The sequence below is a fragment of the Cyphellophora attinorum genome, assembly GCF_001299255.1.
Source record: "Cyphellophora attinorum strain CBS 131958 chromosome Unknown Contig1, whole genome shotgun sequence".
Taxonomy (NCBI): Eukaryota; Fungi; Ascomycota; class Eurotiomycetes; order Chaetothyriales; family Cyphellophoraceae; genus Cyphellophora; species Cyphellophora attinorum.
In genome coordinates this window covers 667,709-693,825 of record NW_017253229.1, presented here as the reverse complement: position 1 = coordinate 693,825, position 26,117 = coordinate 667,709, and the positions used below count along the sequence as shown (strand labels likewise).

The 26,117-nt window shown below is 53.4% G+C and overlaps 9 protein-coding genes across 9 annotated transcripts; 6 read left to right on the top strand and 3 right to left on the bottom strand.

Moving 5' to 3' along the window:
- Positions 1–216: 216 nt before the first annotated feature.
- AB675_487 (Amine oxidase [flavin-containing]) lies at positions 217–1,741 on the top strand (the record flags this gene model as incomplete). Its single annotated transcript, XM_018145046.1, has 2 exons — positions 217–537; positions 647–1,741. 2 exons carry the CDS (start codon positions 217–219, stop codon positions 1,739–1,741), a joined length of 1,416 nt encoding a protein of 471 aa, XP_018005618.1.
- A 1,714-nt stretch (positions 1,742–3,455) lies between these two features.
- Positions 3,456–6,339, top strand: AB675_486 (putative transcriptional regulatory protein; the record flags this gene model as incomplete). Its single annotated transcript, XM_018145035.1, has 3 exons — positions 3,456–3,567; positions 3,619–4,137; positions 4,298–6,339. The coding sequence occupies 3 exons, from the start codon at positions 3,456–3,458 to the stop codon at positions 6,337–6,339; spliced, it is 2,673 nt and encodes an 890-aa protein (XP_018005725.1).
- Positions 6,340–6,685: 346 nt separating this feature from the next.
- On the bottom strand, positions 6,686–8,057 carry AB675_485 (uncharacterized protein; the record flags this gene model as incomplete). The annotated part of the gene is made up of 3 exons (XM_018145024.1): positions 6,686–7,173; positions 7,256–7,428; positions 7,525–8,057. The coding sequence occupies 3 exons, from the start codon at positions 8,055–8,057 to the stop codon at positions 6,686–6,688; spliced, it is 1,194 nt and encodes a 397-aa protein (XP_018005441.1).
- A 1,853-nt stretch (positions 8,058–9,910) lies between these two features.
- On the top strand, positions 9,911–11,935 carry AB675_484 (Choline transport protein; the record flags this gene model as incomplete). The annotated part of the gene is made up of 6 exons (XM_018145013.1): positions 9,911–10,075; positions 10,141–10,777; positions 10,909–11,168; positions 11,219–11,409; positions 11,456–11,558; positions 11,612–11,935. The coding sequence occupies 6 exons, from the start codon at positions 9,911–9,913 to the stop codon at positions 11,933–11,935; spliced, it is 1,680 nt and encodes a 559-aa protein (XP_018005540.1).
- Positions 11,936–13,936: 2,001 nt separating this feature from the next.
- On the bottom strand, positions 13,937–14,988 carry AB675_483 (tRNA (guanine-N(7)-)-methyltransferase; the record flags this gene model as incomplete). The annotated part of the gene is made up of 2 exons (XM_018145002.1): positions 13,937–14,786; positions 14,837–14,988. 2 exons carry the CDS (start codon positions 14,986–14,988, stop codon positions 13,937–13,939), a joined length of 1,002 nt encoding a protein of 333 aa, XP_018005993.1.
- A 463-nt stretch (positions 14,989–15,451) lies between these two features.
- On the bottom strand, positions 15,452–16,864 carry AB675_482 (Metal tolerance protein 9; the record flags this gene model as incomplete). The annotated part of the gene is made up of 3 exons (XM_018144992.1): positions 15,452–15,492; positions 15,540–15,674; positions 15,718–16,864. 3 exons carry the CDS (start codon positions 16,862–16,864, stop codon positions 15,452–15,454), a joined length of 1,323 nt encoding a protein of 440 aa, XP_018005376.1.
- Positions 16,865–17,596: 732 nt separating this feature from the next.
- On the top strand, positions 17,597–18,295 carry AB675_481 (uncharacterized protein; the record flags this gene model as incomplete). The annotated part of the gene is made up of 1 exon (XM_018144984.1): positions 17,597–18,295. The coding sequence occupies one exon, from the start codon at positions 17,597–17,599 to the stop codon at positions 18,293–18,295; it is 699 nt and encodes a 232-aa protein (XP_018005813.1).
- An 824-nt stretch (positions 18,296–19,119) lies between these two features.
- On the top strand, positions 19,120–22,968 carry AB675_480 (GTPase-activating protein BEM3; the record flags this gene model as incomplete). Its single annotated transcript, XM_018144974.1, has 1 exon — positions 19,120–22,968. The coding sequence occupies one exon, from the start codon at positions 19,120–19,122 to the stop codon at positions 22,966–22,968; it is 3,849 nt and encodes a 1,282-aa protein (XP_018005915.1).
- Positions 22,969–23,700: 732 nt separating this feature from the next.
- Positions 23,701–25,552, top strand: AB675_479 (uncharacterized protein; the record flags this gene model as incomplete). Its single annotated transcript, XM_018144964.1, has 4 exons — positions 23,701–24,266; positions 24,315–24,375; positions 24,429–24,914; positions 24,962–25,552. 4 exons carry the CDS (start codon positions 23,701–23,703, stop codon positions 25,550–25,552), a joined length of 1,704 nt encoding a protein of 567 aa, XP_018005370.1.
- Between the last annotated feature and the right edge of the window lie 565 nt (positions 25,553–26,117).

Genomic DNA, 26,117 nt, shown 5'->3' with positions numbered 1-26,117 from the left:
TGACAAGCGGCAGTGAATGGTTCGTGAGAACAACAGTCCGCGAATTCGGGGAACTCCATAAACTACAGTAGGGAAGGAGGACATGTCCGTCCCAGAAGGTAGAGGCTTCGCCGAGGTCAGGCAATACTTGAATCGTTAGGAAGCAATTCCTTCTTTGCGATTGCTGTGCACTATTACAAATCTGGAGACCAGTCCCATTCTACAGAGCAAGCTACCATGCCCGAATCAATCGACGTTGTCATCATCGGCGCTGGTCTCGCAGGGTTGACCGCTGCGAGAGAAGTCACGAAGGCTGGATACTCTTGTGTTGTGCTTGAAGCAAGAGCTCGAGTGGGAGGTCGCACGTACACTCACAAATTGGACAAGGGCATCGTCGACCTCGGTGCTGCGTGGATCAATGACACAAATCAGAGTCAAATGTTCGCGCTTGCGGAGGAGCTGAAGCTTGAGCTAATAGAGCAGAATACAACGGGTAATGCTGTACTGCTTGATCATGATGGGAGCGCAAAGCCATTTCCGTACGGGAAACTACCTCCAGTAAGTGCTGATGTGTCAGAACGATGCAAATCACAGTGCTGTTCTCGTCGTCACTTCACGCATGACCACCTTACTCTGGTTTGGGGTTGCCAATTGACTTGTATGGCAGTTCGACGATGAGACAACAACCCACCTCGCTCATATTCGTGATACTGTCGAGGCCGATTGCCAGAAGCTATCTGCTGCCAGGCCTACTTCCACTCACCTCGACAGTATAACCTTTGCCGCTTACGTTCAGTCTCTCGGAGCCAGCCCGCTTGCGCTTTCTATTGCCAGCATCTGGACTCGTGCCATGGTAGGTCAGGAGCCAGAAGACGTCTCCGCTCTTCTTTTTTTGAACTATTGCAAATGCGGTGGAGGCCTCCTGCAGATGCGGTCTGATCAAAAAGGCGGCGGACAACATTTGCGGATTCGCACTGGTACTCAATCGTTCTCAGAGGGATTGAAAAACATGCTGCCAGCAGGCACGGTCCGCTTGTCCAGCCCGGTCGACTCAATCACGCAGCAAGGTGACGGTCATGTACTCGTCACCACGCAGAATACACCTGACATGCCTCTGCTTGCTCGCAAAGTCATTACTTCCGTCCCTGGACCAGCGCTCAAGCACATAACCTTCACGCCACCCTTGTCGCCAGCAAAGCGCCTCTTGATCGACTCTTTCCGTTATGGCTTCTATCAGAAGGTCATGATCGTGTTTAAGACGTGCTTTTGGGCACACACAACAGGAATACCCAACTGCGGCCTCATACAGTCATTCAGCGATCTTCATCCAGCTGCTGTCGTACGAGACACCTCGTCTCCTCTCGATGATAAACATGTCCTCACATTCTTCGTCGCCGGCAACCCAGGGCGCGCCTGGTCCGCTCTACCCAAACCTGAACGCGAGGAAGCACTCTTCCGCCAAGCTGCAGACGCTTTCTTGTCCGGCGACCTCGCGAGACTCAAGTCAGAAGTTGTGGAAGTGATTGACTTCGAATGGCGGAACGAGCACTGGAATGGTTACGGCTGTCCGAGCCCTTGCCTCGCTCCGGGAGTGTGGTCTGCGATCGAGTCGGAGGGCGGTGCGGAAGTTTTGGCACAAGCTGCAGGGAATGTGCACTTTGTGGGCACGGAGACGAGTGATGTGTGGAGAGGGTATATGGAGGGCGCGGTGAGGAGTGGAGCGAGGGGCGCGAGGGAGGTGTTGGCGGATCTGAAGCGTTAGCAGTGGAGGGGACTGTATTGGTCATAGGTGTGCCTGATCAGCAATGTCGGCGACGCAGGAAAATATACATCGCATCGCCGAGGATCGACCCATGACCATCTAGTCGAGCCTCAGCGCCAGTGGTCGAAGCCTTGATCTCAGCAGCGTCCTCCCAGATACTTGTCTTCTGAGGACCGTGCAGCATATAAGCTGGTGAGATGAACATGAGCGTTTCGAGTCGCATACGGCATGGCTTTGGTGTCCGTTGCTGAAATGCGACAGTGTGCGTGCGATAAGCACAGATCGTTCGACAAGTGTGCAAATTTCTTGCCATTGTCGCACGCCAGAGTCGAGAGATGGGCTTATTAGTTGCGATCCAGGAACATATTAGAACTTCACGAAGAGCCCTGTACGCTCTCGACGAGGTGGTGCTTACTACGAGACTGCTGCTCTACTGTGTGGGTGATCTGAGCACGTTGGTACTTTTTACGAGGGTTCGCTTACGACGACTGATTTGCACCTACTGGACGCCCATGTCGTGTCAAAGATCGAGATACCTACCTACGAAGTTGACACATTCTAGACTGTGCGTATAACGCCTGAACAAGTTTTAGTGGTTGCAGGCAACTGCGCAGTGTTCAACAGCCTGCTGTGTAGACAACTCCTCTACTAGCCCACTAAACAATCCAGTCATTAGACGCGCATATTGCGCGGCAGCGCTTACTGTAGTTGCTATTTGTTAGCGCGCGATTGTATAGAAATTTCTAAGACATGCAGAATTCCAAGGCTTCTGACATCGCGTAGCGGATGTAGAGGGTTGCAGATGCCCGCCTCCAGCTCGCTGCACATTCCTGGTGCCTCCAGTTAACGCTCATTTGTTGCATCTGCCGACCGTAGGCGCGAATGTCTCGTTCATCTTACTCTTCTACCAACCACAACCTGTAACAGCACCAAGATATTTTCTGGACCAACCATTGAAGGCCACCTCGAATCGAATCAAGCACCGTTCGCTCCTTCCTGCTTTCAACTAATGTACTGCTGCACCAGGATGGGCACCTTCACATCTCCCTCGCGCTGAGGACTCTCCAGGGCTGGGCAGGCAGCCCACCTCTTCTTATCATCGCCTTCACTCCTTCTCCGTTCTTCGAATCCGTCATAGCGCAGCATCGTCAGTGCACTTGCGGGATTTGCTTGAGTCTTCAAATCCTTCCTGCTGTTGTCACTCCTGCCAAATCGTTATCCGCAGCATCTTATCCGCGCGGCTACGATTGTAGTGTGGTACCCCAAAAGATTGCCGGTGACGATATCGAGGCACCCATTCACACTACCATCATATGGTTTCTTCGCGCTCGAAGTCCTGATCAATAACTCCCATCTAGCGAATGAAAGCCTCGCCTTTCAATCAGTTTTCACCTCGAATACTCGCTACCCCTTATGCTCGTCATCGCTACAGTCTTACGCCATTCAGCGGTTCATGAAACGTTTCGACTCATTTCACTCTCTACCGACCTTGCCATTTGCCGCCGGCTGGTGCCTGAACGAGTCTACTGGTCGGGCCTGGCTCGTCAACATCAGGACTGCTTCAGATGAATGCGGACTTGTCTGATTTCGTATAGGCTCGTCTCGATCCAATAAAGTCGGCTACGTCAGTTTATCCCCTGACCGATGACGGTTCGACTACATTATCTGGCTGCTTGTGACTCGCGACGAAGTCATCAAACATCACAGTCAAGCCATGGAGACCGTCGGTGCGAGCGTACCTGCGGAGGCCCAACGCGACCAAATAGTAGTGTCCAGGCCCAGTCCCGACTCCGTGGTAGATGATGACAGTGATCGAGAATCTCGAGGTAGCATCAAAGGCCCTATCCGTTCGACAGCAAGCCACTGACCATTTCCAGGTAGCGTGGCAAGCTCGAGGTCATCGCCGCCAACCCCATCGCCGCCAATTGCACTGCAGGAGAAAGTTGTTCTCAATGAGCATGTGAATAGCACCACTGCACACAAGCGCAAACGATCTGACAGCGATCATCTTGAACACAATTCGCCACAGCGGCCACTGGCATGGACTCAAAGAGAGCAAGGGCCAGGCCATGTCGCCATTCCGGCCTCAAGCACTTCGATGACGAGAGGGCCAGGCCCGGGTCATATCGTTACTCCGGCCTCGACCACCTCAATCCAGACTGACACTAGTATATGGACGCGTGTGGGGCCAGGGAACAGTCCTCCCACACCAGATACACCCGGTGCAGTTCACGCAGACGAGGACTGGGATGTAGAGGACGACGCCGCGGAGTCTACCTATCGTCATGAGCCAAATGGTACAGGGAAAAGGAAGCGAAACTTTTCTCGTAGAACCAAGGATGGCTGCAAGACTTGTCGAAGACGGAAGAAAAAATGCGATGAAGCTAAGCCATTCTGTAAGTCACACTCGTCAAGTCACTCTCTTCATTGGGTCAGATCAACCTCTGTGTCGCGTCAAGTCAAATTCTCTGCCCGTCGAAACGGCCTCTCTTTTGCGTCATGCCCACCTCTACTGCCCAACAGTGTTCAATGGACATGATATTGACATGCTGCCAGGCGAGAATTGCGCAAAATCTGGCAACACCTGCGAAGGTTACGCTCCCAAGGGCTACAATGGTCGGTCTCTTGCCCAAAAAATCCCGGTGCCGCTAGTATCCAAAAGTGCACCACCGACAGATGTCGCTGACACTGGTCTTCCAAACATGGTCGGCCGGACCTGGAACGGAGCAGGGTCGAGCGCGAGGGGAGCTGTAACCCAGCAAAATTACCAACCAAGATCAATGCCACACGCGACTGATGGTGTGTCAAACGGACAGCACGACCATGGTCCGGCCGCGGGTCTGGATCAGCAACCGCTATGGCCACAACATGGTCCAAGGCCCTCCTCGTCAACAAACGGATATACAAATGGATATACAAACGGACATCTGCCTCCACCGCACCGACTCCAGCGCGGAGAACATACTGCTATTTCGTCTCCTGCCCAAGACATGCGACCAGCATCGTCAAGACCACCATCAACAACCTTGCCACCTCTCGCAGCCATGGCGCAACAGGGTCAACCACCACCTCCACCGACTACAGCAGCTAGCCATCACTCTGCCAACCCCAACATATCACCGCCACCGCCACCTGCCGGACACGTTCACCAGCCCGCACCCCACTCCCGACAGCCGTCCTATGCTCCGTCTCATATGTCGTCTGGTGGAGCTTCTGAGTATCGTCATACGCCGCCTGCTTCCGCACCAGTCTCTCGTCATGGCCGCCACGCGTCTACCTACCACCCAGCTCCACCGTCTGGCATGTCATCTCTCAACAGCCCTGCACACACGTCTCATCCGCCGATACCCGAGCCCTCACCGATCAACGCCGCCTTCAACGCAAGTGCTGGGACGTCGTCGGGCAGCGGTTCTCTTCCTCCTATTCTTCCTCCTCCTCCAACCTCGCAGTTTCTGCCTACTGCCCAGTACGAGATCGCAAAGTCTCGTATGCTGCGTGGCGCGCCTTATAATGCCCTTGACAACTACCTCATGGCCGAAAGACAACGCTGTGAAGCTGCCTGCGAGCGCTTCAACAACAAACTGAAAGAGAAACCCCTGAACGCCCAAGCTCGCGCGGCTCATGCTTCTGTTACTGGCTCCTCAGCTTTTGGCAGTGAAAGCGGCCGTTCGCCGTCACGCTTCACCAATGCGAACGACGCGCTTATCGCGATTGTGGATCCCACAGCAGATCCATCGTCCGGTCCACATGTGATCCCCCAGAAAGGGATCCTCACCTATGGTGTTGTTGTTGACACCGGATTCCAATGCTCGTATGGCTATAACTTGCGACTGATGGAGAGCTGTTATATACGACGAGATGTGTTTATTGACGATTCAGCAGTCGTGGAGATTGGCGCGCGTTGTGTTATTGGTACAGGAACGCGAATAGAAACGAGCAGTCCGTGTCTCGAGCGCGTCGCACGCGATGGCGCTAACACCGAGATGGTTGCCAAACCTGTGATCATAGAAACGGAAGTGATTGTTGGTGGTGGTTGTTTCATTATCGGTGGAGTACGCATTGGAAAAGGCGCGACTATCAAGCCGTTCTGTAACGTTGACAGAGATGTGCCCGATGGCGTCGTCTTCGAGTGGCGTAAGAAGCTAGGGAGATGTGGATGGGCAGAAGAGGAGGAAGAAGAGGAAAGCGAACAAACGCTGGAAGATAGGCTCGTGGGGTTTTCGAAGCACGACAAGGACGAAGCAATTAATTGGGTGGTCGAGATCCTGGAGCAGAAAGAGAAGAGGCGGCGTGAGCAGAGGAAAGAGGAAAGACGAGAGGAGCGTGAACGTAGGGAGATGGAGAGGGACGCTCGAGGCGGTGGCTCGCTGACGCAGGCACAAAGCTACCCTCATCTGCCACCACCGCGCCAAAGTGAGAACGAGATGAGGGCGTGGGAGGTAGAACGAGAGCGATCTCGTGCAACGGAGGCCGCCCAGCAAGCGCCGGCACGAGACCCTCGCGATGAACGATGGGGCGAGCAGCACCGCGAGCTGACCCATGAGCATCGGCGGCATGAGCATGGTGGTGATGATGAGCACGAATACTATCGTGCCTGAAAGTTGGCTGAGGACTCTCACGTGGGCAGCCTTTCGCAAAGCAGCCGAGCTCCGAGACTAGAACCGTTGCAGAAGCGGATATGGATAAGTACGTGCGACTTGAGCTCATTCTGTCGTCGGAACAACGACCAAATAATGCTTGATAATTCGACAATTCTTGATTGAGCGGCACAGCTAGCTCTCATTCGCCCTCCATCTGTGGTTCAATGTCCCTCGATTGAGCGTCACAACTAGCTAAATTCGCCTTCGACTGCCGTCACTTGGGCGTTATGGACTTGCAGCTGACGTGCGGAGGTTTGCTGGCCACGGAGAACTCTGTGACTGACTATTTGACATCTTCTATTCCTCAATTATCGCTCCACCCACCCTTCTTATCTCCCATGATCACACCCAGGTCCACCACCGTCGCACTGAAGGGCACCAACTTATGTAGGCCGAAATCATCATACACCTCCCCACCAAAGATCATCAAGTGATCCGGATAGTCCCCGAGAATGTGGATCGCGCGACTATACACCGCGCCCGCTGGCGTTGCATACTCCTTCCACCCATCAAGACACCCACCGCAGCGATTCGTGTAGACAGATGAACTGTCCGCATCGGAGACGACAATGGTTCCCAGCTCGCCGCCGTAGGGCGACCAGACCACATATGGTGACGCGTTAGGCGCTTTGGAACTGCCGTTGGCGGTCTGCACGACAATGGGCTGGTGCTCATGGAGGCGGAAGGACCACGGGTCATCCGCGAGGACGTAGTATACAGGGTAGTGTGAGCCGTAGGAGGAGGAATTGCCGACTGGGAATTCGTGGACTAGGATATATTTTGCGATGGGTGCTGGAACGAAGAAATGCGTCAGTTTCAGACTGTCAATGAATGCGCAGGAGATTGCGGTATTACGGTTGAGGACAGGACTTACGGATATAGGCGATGACGGTCATGCCGGGGCGTGCCATGTATTCCGCGATGGCGACGTCGTCCACGACTGGACCCCAAGTCTGAAGGTCGTAGGACACTTGGTGGGCGAGCTTCTGGCCGTGAAGAGGATCTCTTTGGTCGGAGTAATGCACTGAGATTGCGCCTTTGTAGTTTCTAAGGTGGGAAAACACGAATGGTCAGCTCGACGGTACAAATGGCGGGGCAAAACTGCCTGTGTGAGGTAGTAGGCCAAGGTAATGAGGCACTTACTGGATCCATGGCTCCCAGATCGGAGTAGCTCCATTCGTGGTGTTTGGAGGACCTCCTGAAGCAACGTTGCTCACGAACTGCCACGTCCGACCTCTGTCTTCACTTGCGTAAAGATCGATATGCGTGCCGTTCCTGGTGCCGTTCCTGTTCCAGCTGTTGCCTGCACCGAGGATTGTGCCGGCTTTGAAGCCACCAACGTCTTCAAGTAACTCGGACAGGGCGGGCTGCGCGCTCATGCCCCAGCCGTTGACCTGATCTGTCAGGTCGCTGATGTATTCCCAACTTGCGCCTCCGTCCTTGCTCTCGAAGACGGGGAAGTATGGTGGAACGGGACCAGTGAAGGATGTTGTGGCCAAGATGGTACCATCCTGGAGTTCAGTGAACCGTGGGTACGTGACAGACTGATTACCTGTGGGTTGGTAGATGGTGTTGTTCACGAAGAAGCCCCATGGTTCTGGCGGGTTGGAGTAAGACTGTGCACTGGCTACTACAGAGTGCGCAAAGACCGCGACCACCGAAGATGTGCGGACCATATTGGATGGTCGTCGTACTTACTGCGTGAGATGGGTTACTTTGCTCCCGGCGTTGATACTTCTCTCGGAAGAGTCCATGGCCGGCTCTTATATTGCGCTCATCGAGTCTCTTTCATCCGGGTTTTGACCATAGCCCCGCCACATCGAGATAGTGGGAAAACCTGCGTAGCAACAACTCAAGCTACAAGTCAGCAATTATCCAGAAGAGCTCGTTACCTCTTTCGTATTTTGTCAATCAATGCGGGGATCAATTTAGCCGGCATGCGAGGTCCCCAGCCTCAAAGGCCGACAGCTACCCCAGACGACGATGTTACCATGCTGGTGGAGTGACGTCAAAATTCCACCGGCATTTGATGTGCGTGGTCAGCAGCAACGAGGTACTAGACCGTGCTCGTTCACCACGACCGGCTAATTGATCACGACCTGGAAGCGATCAGCCGTAAGACAAGCGCGCTGCAGATCAGCTGCGAGACTTGAAGGCTGGTCAACCGCAATGCTTTTTCACACGCACGCAGGGCCTTACCGTCAACAGTATCGTTCGACATCCCCGACCTCGGTGGATTCACGGTTTTGGACCGTGGTCAGTCCTGTGACTGTGAGTATCGTGTCCCTGTGCAGTCAGTGACGGAAACAGTCAGCTTCGTCGTAGCGAAGATGGTCGCAGTCTCTGTGTGGTTACAAATTGAATGACTGGCGAAGTCGTCGACGCGGCACGTCAGGTGCCAGGCTGCGGACACGATTACTGGGCGCGTCAGAGGCCTTTCTTAAGCTGATAGGCCGGGATGCTGCTCATCATAGAATTTCAGGTCCAGGAGGGCGCCGAAGGTGTAGCATTCTTTGGGCTACTCGACTCTGTGAGTTTGAGACGAGCCAGCCTCATTCAAGCATTAAATTCTAGGAAACACATCTCCAGAGACCCGAGCCAGGGAGGGCTCTGTAGAGATCTGACAACTGCCAGTTATGCCGCAAATCAACAGAATCGAGAGTCGGAGAAACGCCCGGCTTCTGCTCCCACAGCCAAGACAGCTTGGGGGTGGGCCCTGGCCCTCCGTAGCGGGTGTCCGTCCCCCGCGAGCCAGATGTCGATTCTCGTCCAGCCACTCATTTGTTATGACACCCAGAGCAAGTTGCATTTCAGACACACCGAGTGACAGCGTAAGTTCGGCGTGAAGACATTCTGCTCGCTTCGAGCTTAGTCTGCGGCGTTGCTACTGCGCAGGAAACCCTCCGTGCGTCAGCGTATACTGTTTCCGGGCAACATACTGCCGACAGGCGATTTTGCGAAGAATACGGCAGATGTCCGAAGATCTCCTGACCACCGACAGTAGGGATTGTGCTGAACGAGGATTTCACAGGACTTATTATGCGTTCAGAGCTTCGCCATTTGTCCAAAGTGTGCGATGAGTCGAAGATCGTCAAGGAGACGCGCCCAGCAGCAACTGAAATAAGGCCAGAATCAAGCCTCGGATAACGCCTGTACCTGCTACATCAGTGCCTAGATTTGGCATAAGCAATCACCACACCCGTGGTAGCGGGGTTAGGAACCACCTCTTATGATTATCTCCCGGCGGAATAGCTCCTTGTGACCTCATCCAATCCACGATCGCATGTACAGTCATCAATACCTAGGTGAACCGTCCCGGGAACGCAGATCTGCGTTCAAGCTCGACATCCCTGAAGGGCGGATTGAAGATGACGACGCGTTTGTCACAACTCTCAAACATAAGCGACAATACGTCGTTGCTGTTCTTCCCTGTCTATTCACTGCGAGCTTGAAAATCAGAGCAGGGCGCTCTGTTGCTTGCACTGCTTGAACACAGATAGGTGCTTCATCCGATTCATCCGTCGCCACGATGAAGCGCCCTTCGATCAGTGGCAGCACCAACGGCGAAGGCCGTCAGCGGCGTCGCACCTCTGTCGCCGACGATGCAGCGCAGTTGGCGACATTAGGCCACAAGCAGGAGCTGCAGCGGAATTTCAGCTTTATTTCTATGCTTGGTTTGGCTTTCGCCATTCTGGTAGGCATCTTCCTGCTAGCAAGCATCGTCGACCGCCATCATGCTGATGTGCTTGCTCTTCACAGAACTCGTGGACCGCGCTCGCTGCGTCGCTGACGCTTGCGCTTCCATCAGGTGGCCCGTCGAGCGTCATTTGGGGCTTGATCACGGCAGGAGTTGGCAACTTGGCCCTTGCAGCATCGCTCGCCGAGTTCATCTCCGCCTTTCCCACATCTGCAGGACAGTACCACTGGGCAGCTATCGTTACGCCGAAACGTTGGGTTCCCATCGTCTCCTGGGTCACTGGCTGGGTTAACGTTGCCGGATGGGTAGCTCTGTCGTGTACAGGCGGCCTCTTAGGCAGCCAGCTCATCATTGGGGCCATCAGCTTCTTCGACGACAGCTATACCAGCCATCCGTGGCAGCAGTTCTTGATATACCTCGCTTACACTTTTGTGGCATTTCTGGTGAACGCGTTTGGGACCAGGCTACTTCCCATGATCACGCAGACGGCCTTCATCTGGAGTATCGCAGGTTTCGTGGTAATTTGTATCACGTTGTTGGCATGCTCAAGTCCGAATTACCAGTCAGGGAGCTTTGTGTACAGCGACTTCATTAACGAGACTGGGTGGCCGGACGGGTTCGCATGGCTGCTGGGCCTTTTGCAAGGCGTTTTCGGCTTGACTGGATTCGACGCTGTTGCGCACATGATCGAAGAGATTCGTGAGTGTCCTCTCGTTCCCAACGCGATTTTTTCGATGTGTCTGCAGCTGCTGCTGCACTCTTATTTTGCTGCCTGTGCTCGATCCTCGTAAAAAGGCTGATGGGAAATTTACTAACAGCATTGTGAACAGCAAGTCCGACTGTCGAAGGCCCAAAGATCATGATCTATTGTGTTGCAATAGGTGTCTTTACCGGCTTCGTCTTTCTTTCGGTTCTGTTGTTCGTGCTCAAGGATCTCGACACAGTCCTCACCAGCACCGCAGGACCGCTGCTGCAGATCTTCTACGATGCAACGAATAACCAAGCGGGCGCAGTGTGTCTACTCATCTTTCCATTGGCTTGCGTTCTCTTCGCAGAGACCTCGATCATGACCACCAGCAGTCGTATGACGGTATGTCCGCGCGATGTGAGACGCCGGAGAAGGCACGCTAACAATTGTAGTACGCCTTCGCGAGAGATGGCGGATTGCCCTTCAGCAAGTTCTTCGCGAAGGTACACACTGGCCTTGATGTGCCACTCAATGCACTCATTCTGACTAACGTGCTCGTCGTCATCTTCGGATGCATTTTCCTGGGCAGCAGTAGCGCTTTCAACGCCATCGTGTCCGCAAGTGTTGTTGCTCTGGGAATCACGTAAGCTTGTCCGTCTGGGCATTGATCAAGGCTGATTTCTGGCTAGTTATGCCATACCTCCGTCGATCAACTGTTTGCGAGGAAGGAGGATGCTCCCTGAGTCACGACCGTTTGTGCTGTCTGGACCTATAGGATGGACTTGCAACTTGGTACGTTAAGAGCCTAGTCGTTTCTGTTCCACACAATCTAACATATTCATCAGGTTGGAATTGCGTTCGCGCTTCTGACTACGGTTCTGTTTGTCTTCCCTCCGTTCCTGCCAGTGACCGGCACCAACATGAACTACTGCATTGTAGCGTTCGCCATCGTCATCATCGTTTCGACTGTTCAGTGGTTTATTGATGGTAGGAAGAACTTTCATGGACCCTACATTGACCCCGAGGCTATGGCCGCCGCCGGTGCTCCCAGCGAAGGACTTGGATTGGCTGTTGGCGACAGTAGAGCCGACACTAATGGCGGGAGCGATGCCAATGTCAAGGATAGAGCCGAGTTAGATGGCGAGAGCGCCGGGAAGAAGGCCGTGTAAGGATACACGCACGGCTGTCTCTAATCTGACCATATTGGTAAACTGACCGGCTTGCGGTACCATGCTCACCTGGCTAGGGTTTTGCTGTGTGCATCGCACTTTCCAAGATTCACGCCTTCCACTGACACTTTGCTACCGCTCCTGCCTTTGCACCTGATTGGTCCCGTGCGAATGCAAGAACGATCGACCAGACGAAGTCCTTCACCATTCTCATGTCTTGCCCACAATCCATCAGTCATACCAATCACACACATTTGACGTCTTCAGATTCAACCATCCCACATTTCATCTCAGCACAGACTGATCCTGCAGACCTCATCGAAGGCTTCGGTTCCTGTCGGACCGCTACACGTCAGAAATCTCTCAGTCATGCCATTTCGTCAATATTTCGAGTCTGTGGTACTCTGGATCCTTTTCGGTATTGCGTGCTGCATGGTCGTCGCACCCATCGCTCTCTCAGTCTGGACCATTGGCACACTTTACTGTGGCTTTGGGTGGATCATAGAGCTTGTTGCACTGGTCCGCGGACGTGCGATCGAGGAGCTCTGATCCCCAGCGAAAAACAGCCAGAGTCCTTCCTAAGTCGCCGGCATACATCGGTTGGCCCAGCCTCGCTCCGTTTAGCCATACAAATTACACGCCTTACATTCACATCTCATAATCATTGCGAAGCACCATGAACATGCCACACGAACCTGTACGACTTCGTGACGTGGTGTTCAGATTCTTCGCGTCTCATCTTCGACTGGCATTCTTCCCTTTGTATGTAACAATAGCCACCTGCTCAGCCATTGTCTTCGTCCTGTCCTCAACCGCTTGGGCCATTGGTTACGGTTCGCAAAAATGCTGTGTATGTTCCGTCCAAGCCCTTACATAGCATTGCTAAGAGGTCCGACAGAACAACCTGATCAACGGCCTCATGCAAGCCGCACAATTCTGGGGGTGGGCCCTCTCTTTGCTGGATCGGCACGATTGACTATGGCTCAGCTACCAAGGACAAAGGTGAGTTGACAGCATTGTCTTTGCCCTCTGTGTAGGGTCAGAATTAGTTGCTCTCTTTGTTGCCTTTCGAACAAGTGCTAACGCTCTGGGCAGGGTCGACATCAACTATTATAGGGTCACATAGTTATCCCCTCACACCCTTTCTATCGGTCCAGAACATACACATAATGTTATTAAAGTCTCATTGGTGGTTTTGCGTCCGTGCTTTGATGCACTTGGCCGCTGACACGCATGCTCTGCCATCAGCAGCGTCGTTGAGCTTGGCATTAAACGAATCATCGGAAACCCTGACAGAGTCCTCCTTGGACTTGAACAAACGGAATGAAGCAACATATTATACACCAGCAAACCCAACCAAACCTTCGAAGATCTACGTAACAACTCCTTCGAAGGTCTACGGCCAGATCGCGCCACCCGCAGCCAATGAGGGCAGCGTATTCAATTACTGTAGTCGTCGCGATGGCCCACGCTTTGAGAACGGCTTTCGGGAGGATGGGCCCTTATCAACAATCAACCGGTGTCACTCTGACCGGGACGTCTTTTCCACCGATCTCAAAACGAAAGATGGTGTCGGAGTGACCACATGGACCGATACTGACGGCCGACCTGGCATTTGGGGACCGTGCATTTCCCTGCCTCTGGACGTTCGCGGCTATACGAGGATGGGCATGTGGCCTGGCAAGGATATTAACTGTGTACTATTCTTCGACGATCGATGTCGCTACCGGGGAAATGTTCCAGGTAAAGGCTGGATACAGCTGCCCAGCGTCATAATGCAACCACCTGGTCTGGATGCTTTGGAGGAAGGATGGTGGCAAACGAGCAGTGGACGGTTCAAGGAGTGGACGGGTGTCAATGGAGACGGTATGGTACCTGGTCCCAAGTCTTACCAGTGCTTCAAGAGAGGGAAGCAGGAAGGCTTGGGAGTAGACAAGGGAGTTCACGATTAGTCCTTGCCGCCCAGCTGTCGCCTGTCCTTGATATCCGTAACGCCTTCGTTCACTCATCCTCCCAATCCGGATCCTTCTTCCTCCGCCATACCCCCACAAACTTCCTCCCGCCATTGCGTGTGACCTTCTTCCCCTCTTCCGTCTCCTCCCTCATTACCCTAACACACTCATCGCCCTCCAGCTCTTCCTCACCCACCCGCTCAAACAATTCCTTCACCTCCCCAGCTTCGTGTCCCTCAAAATGCCGCACGATCCACCCATGTAACTCCTCCACATCCGTGATCGTGTAGATCTTCCCCACGCCTGGTTTGAGGAAATACGCGTACTCGGCGTTGAGCTGGGCGGAGACGATGCGGGCTTTGTGCTTACGTGCTTTGAAGTGCGGGTCCGGAAAGCATAGAAAGAGATGTGTAAGAGAGGCGCGTGGGAGGAGCTGGGGGAGGAACTTCATCGTGTTGGTGCGAAGGGCGGAGATGTTGGCGTAATGTGTTGTGGTCATGGGGTTGGCTTCTGGGGCGGTGCCGTTGGTTGGAGTTTCTGTTTGTGGTGACGATGAGGACTCTGGTTGAGGTCGAAGCGGGTTCTGTGAGCGTAGAGCGGTGATCCGTGAGTGGACGTACGAGAGGACTTGGTGGCGGAGTTCGAGGCCGAGGATAAGGGAGTTGGGAAACAGAGGGGCGAGAGCGATGAGCAGGCCGCCGAAGCCACAGCCTACGTCGGCTATTGTGGGGTGTGGTGCTGTTGGCGTGAGTTGCGCGGATTGGTTTTCTGGCCTGGATGGAGTTGAGGTGTCAAGGACGGGCCGATTTGAAGGTTCGTCTGCTGGGTTGGAACTCTTGGCAGATGGGAAGAACGCTGGGTAGTGTATTGACCAGTCCATTTCTTCTGGACATGTCGGACTGTGCAAGATGTCAATAGCTAGCCGTGACTCTGAGGAGGGCTGTCCTACTATTTCAAGTTGTGATCTGAAAAGGGGTTCGCGTGGGCTCGTTGGCGGTAGAACTTCTTTTTCGGAAGTGCTAGCTTTCCTCCATTTTGTGCTGCAAACTGTGTCTTGCGGTATTCTTCGCGCTTTTGGCGTTTGTTCGCTGGGCCAGTCATGGTGTATCTAATGAGGAGAGTGTTATATGAGTGAGTACTGGGGAGTCGAGGGCGATGACGGCATAACATTGATCAGCAGCAGGCAATGCTGAAGCACATGGCGAGTCGAGGAGGTTTATATGCGGGCTTGGCAGTTTGCCTTGCTTCAAGTTGTCAACCGGTCTTGTTCTTCACTATTAGTCCAGACCTTCGTCGCGGAATTCCTACGGAGCGGGCGCCATGAAGTCAGCTGGCGCAGGACTTGCATTGATTTTTCTGCATTGTTGGCGAAAGAGTTGCAGGAGTCGAGATCCGGTTATTGGCTCAACTTAGATACCTATAAATTCTTACATCACTAGTACCGGATATGTTTCCAGCATGACTATACATATCTAACGCCTTCGCTTTAATGTAGCACATTTTTCAGCAACAAAATCAAAGATATCGGCGCCAGAAGATTCTTGGAACTATGCGTAACCCATCATCAGGCTCCTGCTGAATGACCCACCGGATTCTCGGCGGAGTCTGCAGGATGTTAGCGCGAGTACATTCAAGAATGAAAGAGCACTTACAGTCCATGGAAACGAAGCAGCGATCCACCTCCTCGAGCGCTTCCGCACAGTACTGCAACGTCTCCGAGATATCGTGCGTCCGCCGTAACGGTGACTTCTCGTCGAGCAGAACGTCATACTCGACCCAAACACCATCTCCGGCATGATATGCCTTTATTGACTTGAATCCCTTGACCACCGGCGCAAATCGATAGCAGGTACGTCAATTTCTTATCCAACTCCTTCTCGGCAGCTGATCCGCAAAGACGAGTGACGTTCTCCAAGCAAGTATCCGCCCAGTCATAGATGATGTACAAAGACAGTAAAGCGGCACCGAGAGGATCTAGCCACCAAACTCCAGCCTGCTTGCCAATAAGTGGGAAAAGCAGGGACAACGTGTTGAAGTACACATCCGTCTTGCAGTCCTGGAAGAGCGCCTGAACTTGCGTCGTCTTGATGCGATAACAGCCGATACCAATAATGCCCTTCACCACGACTGTGCCTGCCATGGCTCCAATTGCGACTGCAGGAAGAGTAGCGGACGAATGATCGCCGCTTGGCAGCAGTTTCGTGACCGACTCTTGCAAGATTTGGAGGAACGATATGACCATGATGATGGAGAAGACGAGAATTCCTAGTGGTTCCAGCCGTTGCCTGCCAACTGGGAAACGCCTTGCTAACGAGTCCAAACGCCACGAGACTAGTCTGTTTGTGGTCCACACGATGACAGTGCACAGAAGATCCAGAGCAGAGTCCAACAACGATGCGATCAAAGACAACGATGTCGATTTCAGGGCAGCCGCTCCTTTGGCTGCTAAGAGGATGATGTTCGCAATGACGTTGATGTTGATGGCCCACCGCGCCATCTTCGCAGCCTTTCTTCGATCTTCCTGCACCCGATCCGGCAGAAGCTCGTCTATCCTCTCTTCAACGTTCTGAAGGCCTCCACCTCTTTCCCGCACACCATCATGGTCCGCATCGGGATTCATGGAGTCCATGACTTCTCCAGCCATGGCCTTGACCACGGTGTCGACCTCGAGCCAATCATCGAGGCGGGCGTTTTGCTCCTCGTAAAAAGCACGGACCTTCTTGTCTTTTATTTCTTTCAACTTCTCGTCACTCATTCGATACTCCTCGAAGCACTCTCGATCAATGCCCGCAACGAGCTGCTTCTTGAGCACGCCCTGCGTCCGCTCGGCCATGGCGAAGTCGACGGCATCTTTGAACTTCGGGAAGCGTCTCTTCCCTGTGGTCCGCGGCCCCGACTCAACGTCTCCTTTGTTGCTGAACTCGTCAATGTGCTCGCGTGGAGTTTTCGGCCGTTCGAAAGCTCGTTTGCCGACCATATCTGCGCAGTCAGTGATGAAAGAAATGGATGTCTTGCTTCGTCTACGCCTAACACTACCTCTACAAACCTAAGCTTTGCTACAGCAAACGCGCGTTCTTTTGAAGCCCAGCAGATTACTGCAGCATTTCCAAGGCACCAAAAACCAGGAAAGCCAGCTGCAAAGTCAATGACGCACTGCTCCACGCGAGCCGACTGTCCGAAGTCCCGGCTATGGCTCGGAGGCGTTTCGGGTCGTCATTCCGCACCCGTCGCGATCGAGCTTCCTCAGAGTATCATTGGAGGCACAAAGCGCTCTTCTACAAGACTTTTGACGCGTCTGTCGCGTCCTATGTCGCTGAGTGCCACAAAGTAATGTACGAGAACAAGAATCGGAGATACACTTTCGGAGAGATGAAGCGAAGCCTTAGGCTGTGCGCTCAGGCTTGGCCGTCAGGTACTTCGCCGCAAGACCAGCTAAGATCAGCGCTAAACAGCGCCTGTCCTGCAGGCATTTCTGGGCGCAGTACCTAGGTAGTCAAAGCACCATGTGAAGCCAATGTGTCGAAAAGCACTCTGTACCAATTGCGTCTGTGGTGTAGTTCGCCTAACGTGAATTTCAATCGACCCCACGTTTGACCGGTCGCTGCTTCACTTAACAAATACTAAGGTTCATTCCTCCAGACTATACACGGCACTTAGTCAATCGATGCCATGATCTTACGGATGACTCTATATTCGCTATCGACGCAACATGAATGGTCTTGTTGCCTACGATAGCAGCAGCGACGAAGATGCACCCGCCGCACCGTCCACTAGCGGAAGTGCTGTTCAACCCAAGCATGATGCGAAGGAAGTTGTGTCCAGCGTTGACCAGCCGGCAGCAAGCGCGCAAAATGAAAGCAGCTTATCGTTGATCGGACCGATGATGCCCACACAGGCGCTGGAATCCTTCGACAATGGTCTCGACAACCTTCCGGAGGAAATATCTGAACAAGACCTGATCAGACATTTGACACAAGCAGCACATCCAGTTACCGAAATACCTCCATCGCCTCCAGGGTCGCCAGATCCCGCAACGGAGACTCGATTCAAGAACTTTCTCGCGCTCAAGGCACAGGGGCTTCATTTCAACGAAGATTTGGCAAAGAAGAGCAGCTTCCGCAATCCTGCGCTGTTCGCAACTCTCCTGGAGAAAAACGGACTGGATAGTAGCGCACAGTATGCTTCGACACTGCCATTGTCTGTTTGGGACCCCCAGTCTCTACCTGCGTATGGCTATAAAGAGGAATTGGCACGAAGCCAACAGAGCTTGCGCGACCGAGAGGCTGCCCGCAAGAAGCAGGCCATGGCAGCGGGTAAGCGCACTATCGAATTCGCCGCGGCTTCAAGTCCAGCAAATTCGAGTAAGGCGTCAACGCCTGATGCCTTCCGAAGAACGGCAGGCACTTGAACATCTTGTGTGTTTCATGCACTCGCATGCGCGCATCTGCTTGTGTCCAGCCAATCAGTCATGATGTCTAGTGATGACTACTGCAACAGTAATACCGCAGGCCCTGGGAGGCAACAGATCTTGCTCGAGCTGTTGTGGCTGTCAATACAGATCTAGCCGTTGTCAGGAAGAAGCAAATCTCCTCACCTTCACCGCTTCTCCGAAAAATATAAGTTAGGGGATGCGGGTTCCTGCAGAAAGCCCAGACGAAACAACGCCAACGAAGCGCAGCGCGTGCCCGCAATAAATTCAGAGGTCAAGCTTATTAGGGGCTTTACCTCAAGCATCTCGTCATTCTCGCCTCCATAAAACAGCGAACTAGGCCCTGATCTCCGGGCCCGGGGGGATCGTCCTTGTGTGTTCTCGTTTGGGCCTGTTCAACGAGCACGGCTTGAAGCACTTTCTTGTAAAGCTGCAAAAAGTATTGGACTTCCTAATCATGGCGGCTGGGCTCCATCTTTGATGCGGTACAATGGCATAAGTAGAGATGTGGTCAGATGCATCTATGGTTCTTCAGGTCGGGAAGTTCGAGCTGAGAAGGGTGCTGCTCGTATCTTGAAGTCGACGGAAAGACTCCACTACTGTTTCAATCAATCACACCCATGATCTGCTACTACATCCCATCCATAGCGCTTAAAGATCAGTTTCACGTTCTCGCTCGTGCCATCACTCCTCGCCAGCATCCCCCTCACTTCTTCAAACAGTAGGCGTCCAGCATGAGCTCAACGCGCTATTGGCTGTATAGTTGACACGCCGCCACCTGAGCTTCGGCTCCAGCATCAATCATGGACAGGATACCGCTGCGTAGTAATGCTGGTCATGCTGCGCATCCTCAACTCATTCCTCGTGACTTCCTCGGATCCAAGACGGCTTCTTCACGATCGCCCACCCTGCCGACGTTTCCCACCGCGCGGCCGGATGCGCAGCAAGTCCGAAAGGAGGCGGACGTTCAGCAGGCACGAGCACCAATGGCTGCCCCTACAAACAGCGGAAGGCAATCGACGGGCAAGACCACAAGAGGCGCGCCAGAGGATATCAACGTCTCCAAGACAAGGTCCGGGGAGCCTCCTGACACTGACGGCACCACGTCTTCGATCACAGACCAGTCTGCTTCGCAACTTGCAGCAGCGAACATGCCCAGAACCTCGTCAATCGACTCAGCAATCTCTTCGCTGTCGAACAATGCCGCTGCGCAGAAACTGAACGACGCAAAGGAGCCGTCTATAGCAGAGATCAGGAACCTCATAGCGACAGCAGGGTCTGCAGAAAATCTTGTACAGCACTTGCTGCGGGATAAGGCCAACGCAGCCTCACAAAATGCTCAGCTGTGGAAACTGGTTGATAAGCAGCGAACATTGCTCCTAGGCCTCAACAAGGATCTCGAACGCGTCAGCAAAGAAAGAGATCGGTATCGCAAGAAAGCAAAAGAGCTGACAGTGGTACAAAATACCCAACCCATCGATCGACATGTCTCTCAGAGTCACTCGCCGCCAAGGACACCTCCATCTGATGAGCTGCCTATTCAAATGACCGAGCCCAGTGAAGCACAAGATAACCGATCTCAATCAGCTTCTTCAAGAGGCCCGCGTTCGCCGACCGAAGTGGGCATGATGCCTTCGCCGTTGCACACAAATATAGCACAACATGCTACTTCACGAGGGCCTGGTACTCAACGGACACTGAGCAAACCACAAGCGCCCGCACTTGCGACTGATCTAGCGGTACCACAATTTTCTGTAACCGATGCCACGCCCATCACAGCAAGTCCCGTGTCGTTTTCGGCTAAGCGGCAGATAGCCCCGAAGCCTCTCGACTTGCGCAGTTCAAAAGAGGATACTGCCATTGCGGCGTTGGCTGCCGAGCAAGCAGTCTCGGACTCAGAGTCGAACGAGCCACACAACCATGAGAGAGGTCGCAGGAAGACAAGGGAACAAGACGATCGGGACAGAGAACTGATGGCAATGCAGCAGCTGCAGCAAGAAGATGCGCGTGATCGGTCAACGAAGGACAAGCGCCCTGCTCTGTCATCAAGTAATTCAGCGTCAACATTACTCCCTGCTGCAGACTTCACAACGTTGCCCAGGGCAGCCGAACGCGATTCAGAAGATTCTGTTGGTCCACCACAAATCCTCGTCGTCAACGAGGGTAACATGCTGTCACCTCCATTGCGAAGTCCTGGTCTTCCGGCGAGTCCTCGGCCGATGCAAGGTGAACGGCTCGCTTCACCTGAGGCACAATCGTCCCTCAATTCACTACCGATGTCACCACGGAATGGCGGGTTCCCGCTGTCGCCGCGCGCGCCGAAGGCTGCTATTCCGATGCCAGCAGGGACACAAATTGTGATATCAGAGCCACCAGCTGCCAGCGCGACTACTCCACAACGCACAGAATCGCTGAACGCGGCTGTAAGCGGGCCACATCTTACAGTGTCTGGTGATGTCCACTCAGTCAATCGTAGTCTGATTGATCCACAATTTCCGGATCTGCTTCTTCCGCCAAACGCTCTGCCATCCATTCAAATACGAGTCGCCTCTTCGCGTCTTAAGCCATCTCGATTCTCTATGTTGGGCCTGAAGCCACAAGAGGATACATCAGTGTTCACATTGGCCATTATTTCTAGGTCGAACAGCAGGGAGTTGTGGCGAATTGAAAAAGTACCTGGAGCAATGCCTCATCTGGATCAGCAAATTCGGCCCAGGTGCCCTGAAGCTCCCAAGCTACCCGATCGTAAGCTGTTTGCTGGCCACTCGCCTGCGACTCTGGATGCGCGCCGATCTGCAATTGATCAATACTTCGACGAGCTCTTAGATACGCACATTGATGAGCAATCGGCCATCATCATATGCAGGTTTCTGTCGAGTGATGTTCTAGACTCTACTGCAGAGCCTCCAACCAGCAGCAAAGCTCAAGAAAGCTTAGTCAAGGCATCGCCTGGTGGGCATAGACGAGACGGCTACCTGACCAAGAAAGGCAAGAATTTTGGTGGGTGGAAGTCTAGATACTTCGTCCTCGATAGCACGGATTTCCGTTACTTCGAGGCTCCTGGCGGCGCACATCTGGGCACCATAAAGCTACTGAACGCTCGCATCGGGCGGCAGACATCAAATGATGCTACCAGTCCCGAAGATCCAGAGAGTGAGGGTCAGTATCGACATGCCTTCCTCATTCTGGAACCCAAGCGCAAAGATTCGAACAGCTACGTTAGGCATGTGCTGTGCGCCGAAAATGACACCGAGCGAGATGAGTGGGTCGCATCACTGTTACACTACATTGAAGACCCTTCGAGGCCTGCGACTTCTGGTGGCGACGCAAGTGCAAACCCTCGTGCACTTCTACGCAATGCTGGACATCCCGATGCACACTCTGACAGCAACAAGGCCAGCAGCCCCACGCTAGGTCCTGCAAACAGCGGCAGTGATTCACCAACGAGCAGCGTAACTCCGCCACTGGACTCGGGCGTCTACGACAACCATGGACGTTCAGCTCCAGGCGCAACTTTGGGCATTCCTGGCAACCCGCGATCCGGCAATCGCCAAAGCGCGATGGGACAACCGCAATCGAAGATCCGAAATTTCTTCCGGAAGTCATCACACGAGCCACTTAACGAGCAGCGAAGTCCATATCCTCCACCGTCAGCCAAAGCACGCGGTGGCTATGTTCGTCCAGTGTTCGGATTGAGTCTCGTCGAAGCGGTCGAGTACTGTCCGCCAGAGGACGTCGACGTTCAGCTGCCAGCCGTGGTATATCGCTGTATTGAGTACTTACGTGGCAAGAAGGCTGCCAACGAAGAAGGACTATTCCGATTGAGTGGCTCAAACATTGTGATCCGGAACCTCAAGGAGCGCTTCAACACGGAAGGGGATGTCGATTTGCTGGGCGATGAGGAGTGCTACGATGTTCACGCCGTCGCTTCTTTGTTCAAGTCTTACCTACGCGAGTTGCCAGCAACGATATTGACTCGTGACCTACATCCTCAATTCCTAAAGGTTCTGGAGCTTACGTCCAAACAGGAGAAGATTTCTGCCTTTAACGTTTTGGTTCATCGTCTTCCAGGCGTCAACTTTGTGCTGTTACGAGCACTGTCCGAGTATCTGCTTGAGGTTGTGCAGAACCAGGATCGCAACAAGATGACCGTGAAGAACGTCGGCATCGTATTTGCCCCAACTTTGAATATTCCAGCACCGGTGTTCTCGATGTTCCTTACAGATTTCGCTGCCATCTTTCAGCAAAACCCGACTCAGGACGAACCGGCTTATGCTTCCGTTTCTCCTGATGAGCAACATCAAAGCGCCGCCCGATCGCCACATCAGCAGACCTTCGCTGACTCGGCGGCCTCGAATCACAATGCTTTTGCTCAGAATGCTACGTTGCAAGCACAGACACGGCCAGCCTACGAGCAGCAGTTGAGCCATCCAGGATTGGACCGATCACAATCGTATGAAAGAGGAGGCTATGTTTCAGATCCCCAGCAACATGCACCTCCGCAGCCAATGTACCCGCCGCCGCCTCAACCACTACCTCCGAATCCGCAGCAGCAGCAGCAATATGGAGGCTATCGTGTAGTCGAGCCAGACAGCAACATTGCGAGCGCCAAGCAGAAGCGTCGCGAAAGCGCCATGATAGGCTTGTTCTGATCAGGATCAAATTGGACAGCATGAACGATCGAAGAACGACACGACCTTGGGACGAAGACAGGAAGATTTTGACGGCATCACGAATGCTCTCCGACGAGACGAGCAGGCCGATCAGCATCACCTATTGACATTGAGGACCAGGATTTTATTTTCTTTCTTATCGATATTTCCTTTGCATGAGCGAGCGAGCAAGCGATATTATGTATGTAAAAGAGACAGTTGAGTGTTGGGCTACCTACTTTGTGTTTGTTAGCAAGGTTGTCCGCCTGGGCCGGATGACTAGTCATGGTTGATGGAATCTCTAATTTAATTTCCTCGTTGAACTGTTCGTGTTTCTTCGTTTTGTGTTCACAAGTGGAACTTCCACAGCACTACCGTCGGGATCTGGAAGGCCTGATGACCAGGCGTGACTACCTTCCGAGAGCGACTTCACTGCACTATGCGCCTTCCCACAGTGCCGAAGCATGGTTGAGAGGTAGGTGCTCCACGAAGCGGAAGGTACGCAGTGCAGTCAGGAAGGCGCAACCACTCCTAGCGGCTTCACTTCTACTAAAGTTTGTCTTGCTCGTCTCCTCCTTCTACTCTCCACATCACACAGGAACGTACACATACCCGACAGCGATAGCTCTATCTTGCTTTATCAGAGATTGGCATTCTCCAGAGCTTAGGCACTTATACATGTATGGTTCAAGCCATCCGCATACCACACCTTGGCCTAGCATAGCTACTGACATGGCTGACAACACTTGGCCGCACCCCTTTGCCTCGTCCAACGAGGCCGTGGTTCCGGCAATGCCAACATCATCGTCACGCTACCCACCGACAGAAGCTTCCAAGTACAGTCAAGAGGCAGACGAGGACAGGATCACCCCTGTGCCGCCTGTGGAGCAAAACAAGGACAACACCGCCACTCGAGAAGAAGAACAGTACAAGACCAGTGAGGAAGAAAGGAAGGATGCCGCGACCAATATCGTCCCCTTCGCCACGGACCTCGAGCGTAACGTTGAGTCCGGCGTCTACGTGCTGGATGAAGCAGCCTACCGTCTCAAGCACGGTCTGCATCCTGAAGTTGTGGTTAAGAAGACGAAAGATGGCAAGAAAGTGCTCATTCCACAGCCAACCGACTCTCGAGATGACCCATTGAACTGGCCAAGGACGCAGAAGATGGCCATTCTGGTCATGTTGGTCGTGAATGCATTCACTGCGGACTACGCTGCTGCTACCGGAACCAGTGCTATAGTGGCTCAGGCTGAGGAATGGCAGATCAGCCCCGACAAGGTCAATCATGCTACAGCTGGGTGAGTCCTGTCCTGTTGTTCTGAACCTTGCTGACGATATGAATGAAGCAACACGTTCATGCTTGGTGTCGGTGGCCTTGTAGCTGTTTGGCTTTCCGCTGGATTGGTCGTCTGCCCGTTCTCTTTTGGTTCGGACTGCTATCTGCGAGCACTGCTGCATAGGCCGCAGCAGCCAAGTCCTTTGAGTCCTACATGGCAGCTCGGATTATCAACGGCTTCTTCTGTGTTGCCGCAACAGCAGGAGGCCTCATGTGGATCAACGACGTCTGGTTTTTCCATGAGCACCCGCGCAAGATCAATATCTGGTCCACGGCTATTATTCTGTCACCGTTCTTGGGACCGCAATTTATGGCGGCCATCCTGAGCGTCACAGGCTGGAGAGTTGGAATGTGGTTGTGCTTCGGTATCATCATGCTTGGAGTTGTGACTACCGTGGCCGTCGGAGAGGAGACATTCTACCCGCGCCATCTACATGCTGACAACGCACCGCAGCGCAAAAGTCGACTCATGAGATTGATCGGCGTGGAACAGTGCCGAGACCATTGGACAACCAATACCTTCCTCGAGTCTGGTACTCGCCTGGTCAAGACCATCAGCAGACTTCCTGTTCTCTTGGTCTGCATCTTCTATCTCTTCGACTTCGCTTGGGTAAGCACGATCTTTCATCACAACGATCATTAACTAACGTCGTCCAGACCATCGCGAACAACACCACGATCTCCGCCCTCATCATTCCCACGTACAACTTCAACTACCGCGCACTCGCGGCCATCTATGCCGCCCCAGTCGTTGGCGCTCTGCTGGGCCTTGCCGCAGGCCACTTTCTGTTTGACCTACTGGGAGCCCACCAAGCCCGCCATTACAATGGGAAGACCGAGCCCGAAGATCGATTGCTGATTCTGTGCTTCATCACCCCCTTCAAAGTGTTGGGCTTCGTCCTGATCGGCTCGACCCTGGAGGATCACGAGTCTTACTGGATCCTAGCTGTTGGCTGGACGTTACATACCTGCACGACGGTCATCACAACGACGGCCGTCGGAGCATATCTGATCGATGCATATCCGGAAGCCAGTGGAGAGTGCGCCGCGTGGCTAAATTTCGCCAGGACCCTGGGCGGCTTTATTGTTGGCTACTTTCAGCTCAACTGGGTCAATGCACAAGGGTCAGAAGGAGTCTTCCTCATTGAAGCGAGCATCACGGCTGCGGCGTTCGTACTGGCCATTGGCCTCGGACTCCGGGGCAAGAAATGGAGGCGTGGAGGAACCTTGGCATTCAAGACATGCTGAAGGCCTTCCCGGTGTGGCTCAACATGAGCTGAAGGAAGTAGCCTGAGAAAGTAGATATCATTATCCACCGAGGTGGGCTTCGAAGACAGCATGCCCAACTCAACGAAATTACTCGAACCAGAACATCGTCTTGATCGTGTGTCGGATGATGTACATCCCAATTATAGTCCTGCTACTCCATAGAAAGGAAGATATATACAGCAGCAGGGTGGAAGGGGATGAAGGCTTGTCTAGAGCCATCCCTCCCCGAAAGAAGGGCCTGATCTTCCAACGATTTTGCGATTCGGATAGGCAACTTGATGAATCAAGTGAGCAACTGGGCCATTGAGTGATTGGGCCGGACTGCTCTCCGAGTTGTGGATTTCAAAGATGCTGTGGAATAAGACGAGGCAGAGTGATAAGGAAGAAAGCGTGATGCGATCGAGGCCGGCGAAGACCTACCTGGACTGCTCGAAGAGCACTGCTGATATCGTTCCCCAGCGGTAGCCATCACATCACATGGCATTCCGTCACCTCTGTGCGTCCAGCCAATACTTTCTCTGGCTCGCGACCACGCAAATGAAGT